At 42.0% G+C, this 15,492-nt stretch overlaps 1 protein-coding gene across 1 annotated transcript in view; it reads right to left on the reverse strand.

The window, feature by feature from the left end:
* gpc4 (glypican 4) overlaps positions 1–15,492 on the reverse strand; it is a 44,395-nt gene that overhangs the window by 13,598 nt on the left and 15,305 nt on the right. Inside the window, exon 2 of the mRNA XM_007554721.2 lies at positions 474–632. Within this exon, the coding sequence (XP_007554783.1) occupies positions 474–632 (159 nt within the window). The remainder of the gene's footprint in view (positions 1–473; positions 633–15,492) is intronic.

Here is a 15,492-nt window from a genome sequence, read left to right on the forward strand (position 1 = left end):
CCACGGCGATGCAGCGGGGGGTAAAGGCTGGGGGTGGAGGGGTTTTCGGAGCCGAGCCGCTTCCTCTGTGAGTCAGCGCTGCGGCGTGTTCCCATGCGCACCGGCCCTCGGCAGGCGAAACCCGATCCCGATATTTACAGGCGGAGGAACAGGAAGTACAGGCAAGACAAAATCTGAAGATGTGTGTGGTCCGTCTGGAGTCTCTCTGGAGAGAGAAGGGAAGGGAAGAGACGAGAAGGGAAGTCGGCACGACGTTTAGGGTCAGGGGGGTTTGGAAGTAAGACGGTGGGAGACAGGTGGACAGGCCAGCAAACACAGACCCTACTGTCTTTGAGAAGTGGGCTGGCAGGTGGAGGCGTCCTTCAAAAATCGCTCAGCACGACTACCGCAACACAGGGACGGTGGCGCGCAGTGGGCCAACAAGCTGCTGGTGTAAATGCAGTGTGTGTGTTTGTGTAAGAGTGTTTGCTTACTGTCAAAGTGGTCGTGTCTCTGTTTGAAGGTGGATTGTAGGGTGGTGCTAAGCCGGGACACGGGAGCTTTGATCTCCGTGTGGCTCTGCTGGCTCAGCTTGTCCTCCATCTCGGCCGTGCAGCAGGAGAGACCCTGCGGACACACCTTCAGCGGCGCTCCTGCAACACACCAGACGCTACAGTGAGACTCAGACACCAACAACACACACTGTTCAACCAATCATCGTCTGGAACAAACACTTTCATACGTCTTGGACCTGTTAACTTTTTGTCACATTACAACGGAGTTTAGATCAGGCCTGAAAAAATCCAATCCAGGGATTGTATCTGAGTCTGATCCAAAATGACTGATTAACAATTTTAATCAGTCATTAAATTGATTAATTTAAAGACAGACAGGAAGACAAAAAGACAGGAGACAAAGACAGGAAGATAGACAGAAAAACAAAGAAAGACACAAAAAGAGAGACAACTCGGTGGGGAACAAATAGGTCTAGATTCCTTTTTTGGGTCTAGACTTCAAGGAGCTAGGTGAGGGGCTTCACCCTTCACCAAATCAAACGCACCTTGGCTGTTTAGCCCCCTTCAACGCTCCTAATTGTAACACTCAGCACAGCAGCCTTAAGCTGGCCCACTTCACAGAGCAGGCCTCTTATCCCGGCCCTCCTCAGTCTTGATTGATAGTTTAGTGCTGGAGCTCTTTTCTGAGTGTTGGGTCCTTCTGAAACAGGTTTAAAGAGAGCTCTCTGGATTAACTCCTCACCCACTTTGCAGGTTAGATGTCCAATTTCAGCCTCAGGCATATTGAGATGCTTGTACCTTAAATGCTTAGTTTTTCCCACCATCTCTGGCTTTTGGCTTTCGACTGCCATCCATTAAATCAAGATCTTAAAAATATCTTTCACAGGCCAATGTGTCCGATTTCCTAACAGCCCTCGGGTCATGGACTGTTAGCTCTTCTAATCTGTTTCTGTAAACAAACAAAAAAAAAACCAACTAAACTCTCACTCTGCTGGCAGACAGAAATGCAGAAATGTTTTTTTCCCCCCACTGATCAATGGTCAACATTTGCATTGACATGGGAACAAACTGGAGCCAGAGACCGTTTTGCGCAATGGTTTTGCTACGTCTCGACGTAAATACTGCGTTTGACCACGAACGAGTCGTCCGCTTCATCGAGTTGAACGTCGACCCGCACAGAGGTTCACGGGAGGACGAACGTAGCGGCACAGCTGGAATAATGTTTTGTTTTAAACGTAGCTGCTGGAATTTCAGAGAACACAGGGATCCTTTCACTGCGTCTCAGCACCAGCCATCTCTTTGGTTTCCCCCGCCGGCTTGTTCTCGCTCGCCGTCTGCAGGAACATTTCTATGACTTTATGCTTTGGCGTGTTTCGGCCGTATTGAAGCAACACTGTCCTCCTTTGATCTGGCTCTAGGTCAGCTTCTGAAGCTCTACGTCGTTTGTCGCATTACGAGGAAAAACTTCACAGGATTTTATGACGGAGCAAAACAAAGTAGTGCATCATTTTTTCTTTTTTTTTTTTACTGGAAAGAATTATGGTTTAGAGGAGAGGTCTGCAACCTCTACAACCAAAACGAACATTTTGCTCTCAGGACAGAACAAATAAAACGGGTTGAAGACCGCGAATGTCAAGACTTTTTTGGAGAAAAATAAGAAATCTCTACTTTAGGAAATTACTTGTAATTTTTGTAGACAGCGTTTTACTTCTAGTTTTAAGATAAAAAATAATGAAATTTAAAAGTGGATATTACATATATACACACACACTTGCTTAATTTTTTAATTTGACTCGTCAGAATAGTCAATAGAAAAAAAAAAAGGAGATAACTAAAGTTAGTTGCAGCCCTAATCTGGAGGCAACTGGTTGCACTAGATTTCATTTAGCTGTGTCAGCATAAATAGAGATCTATTAAAAACAAATCCAAGACACTCTTCACTTTCTTACATTTCACCATTAATTCAAGCTGCGTTTCTGTGTCACACAATCCCAATAATACACACTGACGTCTGTAGTTGGAAGCTCAAAAAACCGTGAATAGGTTAACGGGGTGTGGATATTTTTGCAAGATCCTGTAGATTAAACTAATGTTGTCTCTACCTGGACAGAGAAGGCATGTACACATATATATGTAATTTCTCTGGTTTTCCTCTAATACCACTTTGTAGGATTTTAAACAACTTCCAGCAATACAAGTATCCAAACAGCCGAGCGGAGGGAGGGATGCACCATGGCGCCACGAACTGGACCCCTCAGTCTGGGACCAAATCCAAAAAAGCCTCCAGTCACTTCATCCCTCTCAAAGCTCTCCTCAGGCCCATCCCTCTGCTTCCAACACACACACGCACACACACACACCCCGGCACAGTTGGCAGCGCCTACCAAAACACATTCGCACATCACATCACTACTCGACACACGGTTCTTTGTGCACTCCTGATTGGAGGTGCAGGGACACACACACACACACACTTAAGAGTTTTAGGTGAAACAGCCAGCCAGTCTCTCCTCTAGCGGGGCCCCCTGCTTGCCCACAGCAAAAGCGCACAATCCGAAGGCTATATCCATGTGGAAAATAGCCCTAGTTACCAAAGTACACAAATAAAAGTTGAGATGGTCAGTATTTCACAGGAATGTCTGCACACATGTGACACTGTTACCTCAAAGGATTCGCTTCTTGACGAGGTAAGACTGGAAGATGAACTGGTTTTTTCCCCTCAGAATGAAATAATAACAGGTCTTCTGAGAAAGAAAAAAAAATCATGCCGATATTTCAGCTTCAAAGCCTTTTTTTTTTTTTTTGGTTAATGCATCAGTTGTTGTGAACCGCCTCTGACATGAATAGTCCTGTGTGATGTCTGAACCGGCTCTCTGGTTTACTACAGGAATCCCTTCGGGGGCTGAGGGTCTCTCTCGCTCCCGCTTTCTGGTTTCCCCAGTAATTTAGGAACTAACGAGACAAAGTGCCACGGCATTGTTCCGGTGTCACTTAGGAGAGGGAAAAGTGCCATTTATGGCGCAGCGAACAAGACGCCGGCTTGCTGTAGACAAACATGCGACTACGTGTCGAGGCGTTCATTTGCTCCGCCGCATCTCCTTTGTTTTGTTGGGGTGGGGGGGTGGCGTCACCCCTTTAAACGGCTCATAAAATAAGTCACTTCCCTTTGACATTGTCCTGTCGCTCAAACTCTGTTCTCAGAGGAAGAGCGGAGGAGGAGGAAGAGGATGAAGGGGGGGGTGAAAACGCCTAGCAGACAAAAAAAAGATTAGACATTTCACCACCTCACACCCCTCAGCTGCCATCCTGTGCCCCCCGAACCGGACGGACCTCGCAGTGCCCACCGCCCTGCAGGTTCAACCAGAGGGGTCAGGGGTCAACAGCAACTCCTCTGAGAGACGTTGTGTCCTCTGATCCCTCCCCCCTCTACCCTGCCAGACAGAATATCCATCGTGCAAGGTAATTTGTGCTTCAATCACGACAATAACCCACCAACACACACCGAGAGGAAACACACACAGAGTTGATGCCAGAAAGTTAAGGACTACCAATTGCGATATTTTCTGGTACTATTGCGATAATTTTTTTCTTTTTAGGTAAATGCAAGACAGTGACTGTATGACACAGCAATCACACCTCCACAAACACAAAAAGTCACATGAGGAAGTGGGACAAAGCTGCTCACATCAACTGTATTTAATCATTTTAGAAATTTATTAGTAATTTTATTGATTCTCTCATTCAGAAAACAGTAGCAAAAATAGTAAAAACTAACAATTCTGACCATGTGAATTTTTTTAAGGCGTCATTAAATTGGAATTTTTCATGACAATGATAAATCAAAACTTATTTTATCATGATGGGAAATTGATCACGGTAAATGATAACCTATATGATAAATGTCCGCTCCTATATTCCACAAGGAAATATTTGCATTTTGGCCCGTTTAAAAAGCTGACCAACAGAACAGGGCATCTGCATTTAAGACCTCTTAATGACGCCTTAATTGAAATTTAAGAGCGAAAAATTATAAATATAAGAGATGGTTGTGTGATTCTGCTAAATTACAATCAAGCATAGCAAAAATTGTTAAAGTCTTCTGGTTAGTTTGTGTTTGTCATACAGCGTCCGACTCCCTACAACCATAATGCTGAGCCTAAGGTTTGTTTTTTTTTGTTGTTGTGTTGCACAGAACGCATCCTGTACGGCTTGGCAAAGGAAGTGAGAAAATTATAAAAACGAGCGTTGTCCAGACAACTGTCGATAAATTTGGGCTCAACACACAAGGGAGGCGACGTCTCTCCCTCCCTCTCTATATTACATACATGATGAGGCAACAATGGCTTTCCCTCCTCCAGCCAAAACACCCACGACATTCATCAATACAAAGTTTTGCACTTGTACACGTAGACGTGCTAACATGGGTTAGCGACATAACGAGAAATTTGAAAAATGTTCAACTTTAGACGCTGTCGCAACCCGTGTGTTGGGTTTTGGTCTGTCGCTGTTGCCGTAGCTCCCTCCCCATCGCCCACGACAGACGCACACAAAAGCTGGTTTTGTGTGCGTCCATTAGCGAGGGGACATTAGCATCTAGTTAGCGGTAGCATCAACTGCTTTGAGTCCCAGAACGCAGTGAAGATGTCTGAGTGCGGCTCGAACTTTTGCCTGACAGAAAAGTCCTGAGAGGAAAAAGAAATACATAAAGCATATAAATGGTGAGCAAGTATAAACCCTGGCTTCCTATCCTGCTTTTAGTAAATTATTTTAAATTAATGTAAAGTTGTATTTTTTTTTAATAATGATGTTAACTTACCAAAATAAAGTGAATCTGAAACTCTGAATACGAGATTAAATAGTCGACGTATTTAAGGTCAACTTACATTTTGGTTGTAAGTTGCCCTTACAACCAAAATGTTGAAATTTTAAAGCCTCAATTTTACATGAAACTGAAGAGTTTTTAAAGATTCATCGACACTTTTGTTTTCAACATTATTCCCTACAAAAACAAATTCCTAAAAATGGGACCTGCTCTTGTACTCTTCCCCCCTCTACTGTTATTCCACCAAATAAAATCAGATACAAGCTGCAGTCAACCGAAGTTTGATAATCAGTAATGCACACCTAAAAAACACGGACTTTATCTGAACTGACAAAAGCAGCTAGTAGGGCTGCAGAGGTGAACAGCTGAGGCGGCAGAAATTACACAAATTTAGATTTTATTGCAAAATGGAAGCTTTAAGAAGTTCTGCTTGCCTGTACGGCAGACATGTGAAAGACGGTGCCTCGGTCTGAGGAGGAAATTAAGTTACGGGCAGACATCCAAAACATCACGGGTGGTTGGAAACACTCCACAGCACCCGGAACGTATCGCCGTCACTGTGAAACATGGCGATAGCGCCGGTTTTATTCAGCAGAGACAAGGAACCTGGTCAGAACTGACCTGAAGATGGACAGAGATGACGATGACCCCAAACATACAGCCAGAGCTGCAGCAGAACCAGTGAGAACGGCCCAGTCAAAGTCCAGAGCTGAATTATATTGACAATCTTTGGCAAGACTAGAATATTTGTGCTCTTACATGTGATCAAATCAAATCTCTCTCTCTCTGTGCAGTCAGTAGCTGCCACAGAATTGCACAAATTGAAATTACAAAAATAAATGTGCTTTATGGACATACAGCAATTTCAATGAAACAAGTTTTTGTTCTAGGCTGAGGTGGTTCTTCAGCCGTATCTAAATAGATTCATTCGGCAGAACTGCAACGGAAACACTTTTTTCACATCACACAACAGTCGGACGTTACTACAGGTGAAAACTACAAAGACGATGACAGGAAGTGGATCCTCACCAGAGCTCTCACAGCAGTGTGTCATTCAAACGTGTTGAAACCATAGCTCTTCTGCAAAATTGGTAAATACAATATTCCCAAATCACTGCATAGGTAGCTGCTCCCAAGCTGGTGGGTCTTGTTGCTCCAACGCCTGAATGTCTCCTCTGGTGTCAGATAGATGGCCGTATTATGAATATATCTAATGCGGCTGTGTCGTAAAATGTTTTCCCCGACAGTAGCAGAACATTGACAAAGATTTGCACACATTTGTAATGGAAAAGCAGCTGCTGTTTGGAGTCGGGACATAGCTGAAGCCTTCCTTCTCAGCTTCCATAAATATTAGCAAATTCATTACCAACACATCAAATCTAGATGTCATCTGACATAGAAGAAGATGGTGCAATTTGATTAAAAATAACAATATTAATAATTCACGTTCCTCCGAGTCATCTGTGAAAGTAGAAAACATGTTCAGCGCTCATAGTATCCAAAACAGCTCAAGAATGAAGAGGACATAATTGCATAATTGGCAATTATAATGAAGCTCCCAGCTGAAGCTTGTGAAGGAGGACTGCTGCCGTCTCCACAGCTGTAAATCTGCAGCTCCTGTTGCTCTCCTCCGTCTAAAGGGGGAGAAATCATCAGACGGGCTAAAGGACGGCTCTGACTTCCTTCTCTGGTCCACATCCTGTCTCACAGAGTCAGAAGCGCTGAACAGAGAAGTGGACGCTGCTGCTGCCGCCGCTGATGAGCTCTGAGGTGTGAAGATTTGATCAGCGTGACATCCTCTGAGAGAACAAAAATCAGCTTTTTGTCTACGGGCAGAAAGCAGGGGCTGGAAGGTGTAAACATGATGAGATAAGGTGCCTATGTTATGAAAAATTACTCCTTCCTGTTTTATCACGGTTACAATCCCAAAAACAAGAAAAAAAAAAGTTTCTTTCATCCGATATTTAAAATAAAATGATGTTTTTTCACACGTTGCTCTGTTAAAAGCATTTCTGGGAAAAAAAATCTGATCAGGTTTCTCAGTAAATAGCTGCTACAAACATTCTGCTGAAGAAAAAAGCCTTTAAAATTTATTTTTTTTGACAGAAACCAAAATTAAACTAATTTGGCTTTTTATCAACTGTTAATTCCTTGGAAAACCAATTATGCTGTAGTCGTTGGCAACGAAACGCTGAATTAAATCCAAAGAGTTTGCAGCATCGTTCCGTTTAATTAGAAAACTAGAGAAATGGCCTTGCATAAGAAGTTTTCATATTCTGACAAATTGCTCCAAAGAAAAATATAATGAAGTGACAGCTACTGCCCCCTCCGTATTGCTGATTTTTTTTTTAGCAGAAAGTTGAGAAAAATCTATTTCCATTGCACCCTAACCCCATTAAAAGAATTCCTGTGCTTGGGTAAGAGCTCGGTTTTTATTTAGAGGACGAAAGCGCACACGGGGGAGTTCAAACATTCACGCTCTGCTGCTCGGTGCGACCGCAGACTCCCGCTTGAGGCCACCGGCAGCAGTTTCAGTCTCACCAAGTGCAGCCTTCTAAATACCATTAATGCTCATCTGAACCGAGCATCACTGCTGGAAATGCACAGAAGAACTAGAAAAAACAATTCATCACACAACTATTGAGTGTGATGTTTAAATCTCTGATGTTCCTGTCCTCTTTGGAATCATGTAAGGATGAAAACAGACAATTAAACCCGATGTTGTTCGTATGGTAGCAATCAGGGCAGGGCAACACATCCACCTACTCTTTGTACGCTTTATATACGATACGTGTCCAGCTGTTCCAGCCAGAACAAAAGATTTTTAGGCTTCAGTGCATAGAAAAAGTCCAAAAGACACAATATGTGCTGGGAGGGGAACTCCTCACTCTGAATGATGTGCTTCAATAAAGTGGTATGTATAAAAAAGAAAATAAAACACCCACTGCCGTTTTCCCGTTTGTCCTTTTACGAGGTTAACTTTGCCCCCGCTTAGTTCTCCAAAACCCTGACTAAATGACTCACTTTGCTCTTTAAGTGATTGTTTGGAGTTTTGCGTGGGTTTATTTACAGGTGACATAAGGAAGAGTCAAGCGTTGAGAACCTGCACAGACAAGTCAGGCTGACGAAGATTTCTCCTTAGCTCATTTAGGTTATGACTAATGTTTAGCTTCGGGAAAACCTTGTGTTTACACACAGAGCGGAGGGAATGGTGTTTGGAGCACGGCACCAGCAAAGTCAAGAGTTGGGAACAAAAGTGTTGTCAAGATACATCTACGTCCGGTAGACGTTTGGTCGCTTCACTGAACCAGGATCAAGAACTGCGCCGTATTCTGGCGGTCAAAGGTAAGGCTTTATCCGGTCAACTTCTCATGGTCAGCTAAAGCAAGGTTGGTGGCATCAGCTAACTAACTCACTCTCCATCTGGTTAGCTAGTAACAACCTGTTGAGTACGTTGCTTAGCAGTTTAATATTGATCCAACAGACTTGGATGTACTTCACTCCTCACACCGGACGTTTGCACAAACGTACGTGTTTATGGCCGCGTACTCGCTGACACACCGACTCGCACAGGAAACCGCTCAACAAGAGTTCACACTGAAGTCGCAAGAACTGAAATCATCAAACTTGCTAGCATCCATTCGGATTGTGGGCAATTAATGAATTTGTCATAAGAAATTAAGGCAATTGGTAGGCTCGACTAGGAAATCTCGATCCTTCAGGGTGGAGTTAAAAATGAGAACAGCAGCTCAAGAGGAAATTGTGGATAATAGAGGAAAGGTCACATCACTAGTTTGGCAGTATCTCAGATAGTTGAAACAAAAAACAAATCGATAATCATTGATAGACTGATATGAAATGCTTGTATTGGGACATGTTCTTCAGCCATGTTGCCCAGCCCTCCTACAGTGCAAAAAAAAATCTTTCCCCACCAAATTGATTAACTTGTTTCTACCTGCAAACAGAATTTTAGGAATTTCTTTGGGGAGAAAACAAAATCCCCGATGTACAATTAGCTTAAAGAAGCTGTAATGCTTCTATAGATCTGGTTGTGGAGAGATTTCAGGTGTGCTGCCGTGCCGTTCGCACAACTTTCAAAGCCAGACATCCCTGGTATAGATAAGGTTTTCAGAACAGCAGCAGATCACAAGCAGAACCCATTCTTCACTGACCTACAGCTGTTGAAAACAAGCTAGCAGGCTGAAAATAGACCGACCATCCTGAGCAGACTCATTGTTGTGGTTTCACAACTTGGTTGTGCAGTTACAGCACCAGTGTCCTGCTTACAAACACACACCCATCATTACTGCTGGACAGTAGGTCAAATCCACATCCCACAACAGTTGAAGAAACTAGAATCACAAATTCTTTGATTAGGCCCTCCAGCCACTTGAAACAAGAGAAGTTAAAGTGGCAGAAATCGGACGAGTTTCAGCTTCATCGCCATTTTGTCACCAGCTGTTGGGAAACAGAAAGTACCATAAGGGGACGCACTATACCCAACAGCTGGCAGCCATCACTCTGATAAAAACACACTCTGGGTACAAGTACAGAGAGAAAAGGACTCAAACTAAGACATTTTAAGCATCAGTGAGGTCTTTAAGTTGGAATTAGAGACCACACAGATTTATACTAGTTAGAGAATTCACAGTTCAGTTCAGTCTTTGTGGCACGAAACTTACAATTATCTGCAAAAACTTTGCTAATTTACAAATTTCTTCATATAGCTTACCTGAAATATTCAAAAGAAAAGGAAGCTTGAGAAGCTGGAAAACCAATGATGTTTGACCCTTTATTGTAAAGCAGCCAATCAAGGAATTCCAATAAGTTTCCTTTGCACTGATTGGCCGATACCCCAAAGAGCAAAAATAATGAAGACAGTACACGTTAGCTTTTGTGGTAATGCTAATAGTTTCCACTGTAGGCATTCTAAGGCATTTTTGGTGTTTTAACCATCGTCAGGGTCTGCTGTGATGGGCTTACAAAACAGGAAAATCGCAAAGTTAAGCTCCAAACAAAAACTTAAAATATAATCTTAACACTAAATTCCTGATATACAGCGACTATTTTCACACATGGGAAAACGTTTCTGCTCGAAATATGTAGGTATTGTATAAGGATCCTTAGGAAAACATTTTAAATGCAGTTTTATATTCATCTTCTAATGTTATATCTACAAAGAAAGGTCAGAATCTGCTAAATTTGCTATCAGCTTTACTTAAAGTGGATTTTGGCCTCAAAACTCTTATTGGTGCGTCTGTTCTCTGGTCTGGGGCGGGACAATCGATTCTTATCGATTCTTATCGATTCTTATCTGAAATTGTCATTTATAAAGAGATGTAGGAAATGTGGATTTTTGTTTCACCAATGCACTTCTTGGGCCTCCATAGTTCAGAGTGATGTCAACATGCCCAGAGAGAAGCCATTTTGTTTTGCAGCATGTATTTAGCTGGACTTTGAATCCAGGTAAACTCCCACAAAGAATGATTGAAATAAAAATACGTTTTTGAAAATATTTTCTGCCATTTTAAGAAAGGAAGACAAAAACAATGAGAAATCTTGGATTTGGTATGAAACAGTCAGAGATTTCCCTACTTTAAAAGATGACCCTTTCTAAACCAGTTGTTTGTGGTTGTGTGGCTGCAACGAACAGCTAAAGCTCTTAAACAGCTGCTTACAGCTCTCTGAGCAGAGCGGCTGCTTCCTGCTCTCGCTAAAAGACCAGGAGACGTGCTCGGACATGATAACGGAAAGGTTTGAGCCGATTAAATCATCTAAAAAGACAGCAAATCACGCAGCTAGAAGACCTGCAGTGCCCTGTGCACCAGAAACAGACCCGACTACGTCTTAAAGCTCTTCCAAAGTGGTTTGACCTGACATGCAGGAGTGGTTGATGCTACTATGAATCCTGAAAATCCCCTTAAACATGAACTATGCCTCTTAGTTTTGCCATAAAATTCTGCACGCAGTCAGCTGAGCGTGGCTTACACGATGAGTCAGAGCCCTGGTGCTGATACGAGTCATGATTCCCCAGATGCGTCAGAGGTTAACGCCGACGAACAACTGCACCGAGCATCAGCAAGTCCCATAAATAAAAAGATCTAAGCCAGGGAGGAAACCCCTCAGTAGTAGCGAAAGCTCTGAAAGCACGAGCTCTGCTTATGACATGAGAGATTTATGCCACTCAGAACAATGCCCACAATCCCTTTATGAGTCAGGAAGCTCTGCGTTAGAGCAGTGAATGTTTTCAGCTTAACAGCCCAACACAATATCCTGGGTAATATCTGTTTCCTTGAATAAATCAAAACCGCTCCAAAATACAGCTGTTAAAATATTAAATCGCAGAGTTACACAGCATGAAAAAGAAGGAAAGGAGGAAAGAAAGAAAGAGGGTCAACTTCTGTACCATAAGTCACAAAGCAGGACTCATTAAGCTCCACAGCATTATATATGGCTTTTTTTTTTTTTTTTTTAAACGAGGACTTCAGAGTGAAGAATTATCGCATTAAAATGTTAATCTCTGCCAAATCTTTCCCTCTTTTCCTCCTCTGTATGAATTCCTTTCTAAAAGCCAGTCAATTTAGCAAACAATGCCCACGCTGGGATCCATAAATCTGAGCCTGCTGCCACCGGAGTCCATTTCTGATTGCTAAACCAGTCGAGGCCTCAGGCCAATTAAAACTCTCCATTTGTGAAATTCCACAACGCCGTCATCCATGAACATTTACCCAGAAGCCCCTGGGGAGATTCCACAACATTGCCCTGGCCTCTCTCTGTCCGTCTGTCTGTCTGTCTGTCGCCCCACTGCTCTCTCTCCATCTCTCACTCCGTCCTGGCCCAGCATCTCTGGCTTTGTCTCCTCACACAAAAGCTCCCTGCCTACACCACTTCCCAGGTCACCGCTTTGTTGCAGCTTCAGCTCGTTTCCAAGTAGTCCAACAAGTCACAATCCAAAACTTTGCTCTGGAGCTAATCTCTGAACATGCACACTTGGTATTGACCAGTTTTAAGGTAAACCAGGGAGTTTTAAAAGAAATTAGGGTTTCAAATTTTATTTTATTTTTTTAATCGTTCTTGAAATGGATTTTCAACAAAATACCCAAAATTCCATATTTTTCCTGAATCATGTATGATACTCTTCTAGGACTGGACGATTAATTGAATTTTTGGTTTATGAAGCTTCAATTTTTGTGAGGAAAAGTTTTGATTTTCTTTCCCACTAATGCAGTCCTTGGGTTTCCACAGCTCAAGGTGACGTCAGCGCGTCCATCTTGTTTGACAAGCCGGGGGCTACAGCTTCCATTAATTTGGACTAGTTTGAATTCAGGTCAACTCTACGACAAAATATAAGGGTCAGGCTATGTTTTTGGGTATTTCATGACAAAGTTGAAATAAGAATAAAGTCGAAATATTAGGAGTGTGAGAATTCCAACACAAACCAAATGGTTCCGAGCTTTTTTTCTCATTAAAACATTTTTCTTGTCATTTTAAGACATTTTTCTGATAAAATAGCAGCTTTTACCAGATGGCCCCAATATGTTCTTCATAAAACTCCCAGAAGGAACGAATGAAATAAAAGCAACTTTGTGAAAATATTTTCTACCACTGAAAATCCCAAACCTCTTGTGACTGTGTAACTTTCCTGCTGCAAAAGAGATGCCAAAGAAAACAAAGTGACTATAGAGCTTAGACTAATGCAGCAGAGCCCCTCCCCCACCTGTTGCTGTACACTGCCAGTAAGCTGCCTGAAAGAATGCTACTACAATTGTGATTAATCTAAATCACCGTCTCAGTCATCAAAATAAAGCGCTATAAATATGAATTGAAGTGCAATAATCAGTTGGAGCAGGAGAGAGAATTGCTTTTATTTTTAACTAAAACAACTTTAAGTCATTTAAGTTGGTGGGTATCTAGTCACTAGATACCCAACTCGGTACCCACCTGGTTTAGATTTTGGAGAACTAAAAAAAAAACAAACAAACATCAAAGTAACAATATATTGAACTGAGTTTTCTGTCCAGCCGTAAAGCGGATGATGGCTGGACGTCGTAAACGCCACACAAAGCTTTGCTAACTTGTTTCACCTTTTCCCCTAGTTAAAAAGAAAACCGAGGAGAAGCTTGGGCTGCACAGGGAACAAGTATCAGATATAAGACCTGATTTAGTTTAATCACTTCTAGTGATATTTTTAATCACCTCTAGTTATCCTCTATAAAAAGTCATCTTAAACCTTCTCCTGTGTGTCTCTCTCTCTCTTCCTTTCTTGGTGTCTGAGCTTCATAACTGCAGTGTTTGTCCTGCAGCTTGTTTAAACGTCGCATTCAACTTTGATGCTTTACTCAAAGTATCAAAGTTCAAACTTTACTCAAAGGTTTCTTCGGTGCAGAAACAAAGGTTTCTGCACCGAAGAAACCTTTGAAGAGTGAGAGACTCGGACTGTTATTTTTAAGATTCGCAAAGAACGGCGGCGATTTTACAGACGCAGTGGAAGAACAAGTTGCAGCGCAGCATGATTATCACCAGAGACGACGGAAGCAGAGGGAGAGGAGGGGGAAGAAAAACGGGGCACAAAAGACCTTCCTGGCTTGTTCCTCTACATCGGGCCTCCATCTTTCCACTGACTCATGGCACACTAATGAAAACAGACTTTAAAGGAGAAGATGAAAAACACTCTTTACTTAAGGCCAAGTGCTTTACCAAGGGACCCTGCACAAACACGGCTTTGCTGTCAGAGAAACAGCCTACTGTTGAGCTTACAAATAGGTCCTCTTTAAAATGTGCTTTGCGCACTGCGTGAGACCAAATGGACGAGGACGTCTGAGGGGGGTTGGAACTGCTGGTGGGCCCGTTGTAACACAAAGATACAATCCCCACTCAAAATAAACTAATTTGTTAAAATTTCAAGTTTTACGTGAATTCCGACAAAAAAGCGTGATGAGCTTTGGGTGGGTCTCATTTCAGACGGGTAGAAACCTGATAAATGCAACATTTTCCCAGTTCCCCCAAGGACAAAAACATCAAGTTAGTTATTTTTAATACCAGGGAGTCGTTTACAATAAAGTTCCTAAAGGCCATTTAACAGACAACTGTTTTAAAAAACATGTTTATGGTTCATTCAGACTGCGAGGGAAAAAAGAGAGCAAGGCTTTCAGCAGATAACAGAAAGGTTTTCTCCTTTATTCTTTTGGGCTTTCCACATTTTCTTACATTTAAAATGCTGGACTTGCACACATCTTTAGGAAAAATGACTTAAGGTAAAGAGAATGCATTTTCTATGACGTAGACACAAACTGATGTTTACAGTCAGTGACGGCATCTGCAAAAGCTGTGCTAAGATGCTAACAGTTTAAAATAAAAGCGAGAGCAAGACTTTCAGGTGAAAACAGGAAGGCTCAGAGTAAAGCAAAATTGTGTCATCCCATTAGATCTTTGACCTGCATTTGTCAAGGAGCAAGATGAAAATGTTTTTGGGAAACTCAGCTGAGGGAATGACAAACATTTCCACACAAAGCCTCTTATGCTAGTAATGATTAGCCTCCATCCCTCCAGGACGTTACAACTTAAAATGACTGCAGTCAAACTTTTTTAGGCTTTATTTTTGCCATAATGTGGTCTGACAAAAAGTTGGAATTTCCGCAAATGATCTTCCAAAACAAAAACAAAAAAAAGATGTGATTTTTAAATATATAAATGATATTTTCAAGGACCTTCTTCAAATTGGATTTTATATGGATAAAGTCATGTCTTGAAAACTTGTTACAAAAGATGAATCCTAAATTAGTCATTTAAGTTAACATGAACCGTTTACAGAGAATCAGCAAATCCTACAGAATATCTCAATGTCTTTTCTAAAATAAAAAAAATAGACAAATGTCACTTATTGTCTCATGCTTTCAACGTGTAGTTTCGGCTTTCTAGAGACACCGTGAAACAGGAAGTTAAATGAGAAGAAGGCGTAGGGGATTGGTCAAAATTCAGCAGAGTTGCAGTGATTTGGTCAGAACTGCAGAAAAAGTTGTGGTGACTGGTGAAAATTACATCATGTGAAAATTATCAAGATTTGCATATGACTATTGAATTTGCATTAGTTGCAATACCCCAACTTCCTGCAGGAAGTGGAAAACCTCGCTCAGTTCAGCTCACCACAAAAATCACAGCTATAAAATGTGAACACCA

The sequence above is a fragment of the Poecilia formosa genome, unplaced genomic scaffold (assembly GCF_000485575.1).
Source record: "Poecilia formosa unplaced genomic scaffold, Poecilia_formosa-5.1.2 Scaffold66, whole genome shotgun sequence".
Taxonomy (NCBI): Eukaryota; Metazoa; Chordata; class Actinopteri; order Cyprinodontiformes; family Poeciliidae; genus Poecilia; species Poecilia formosa.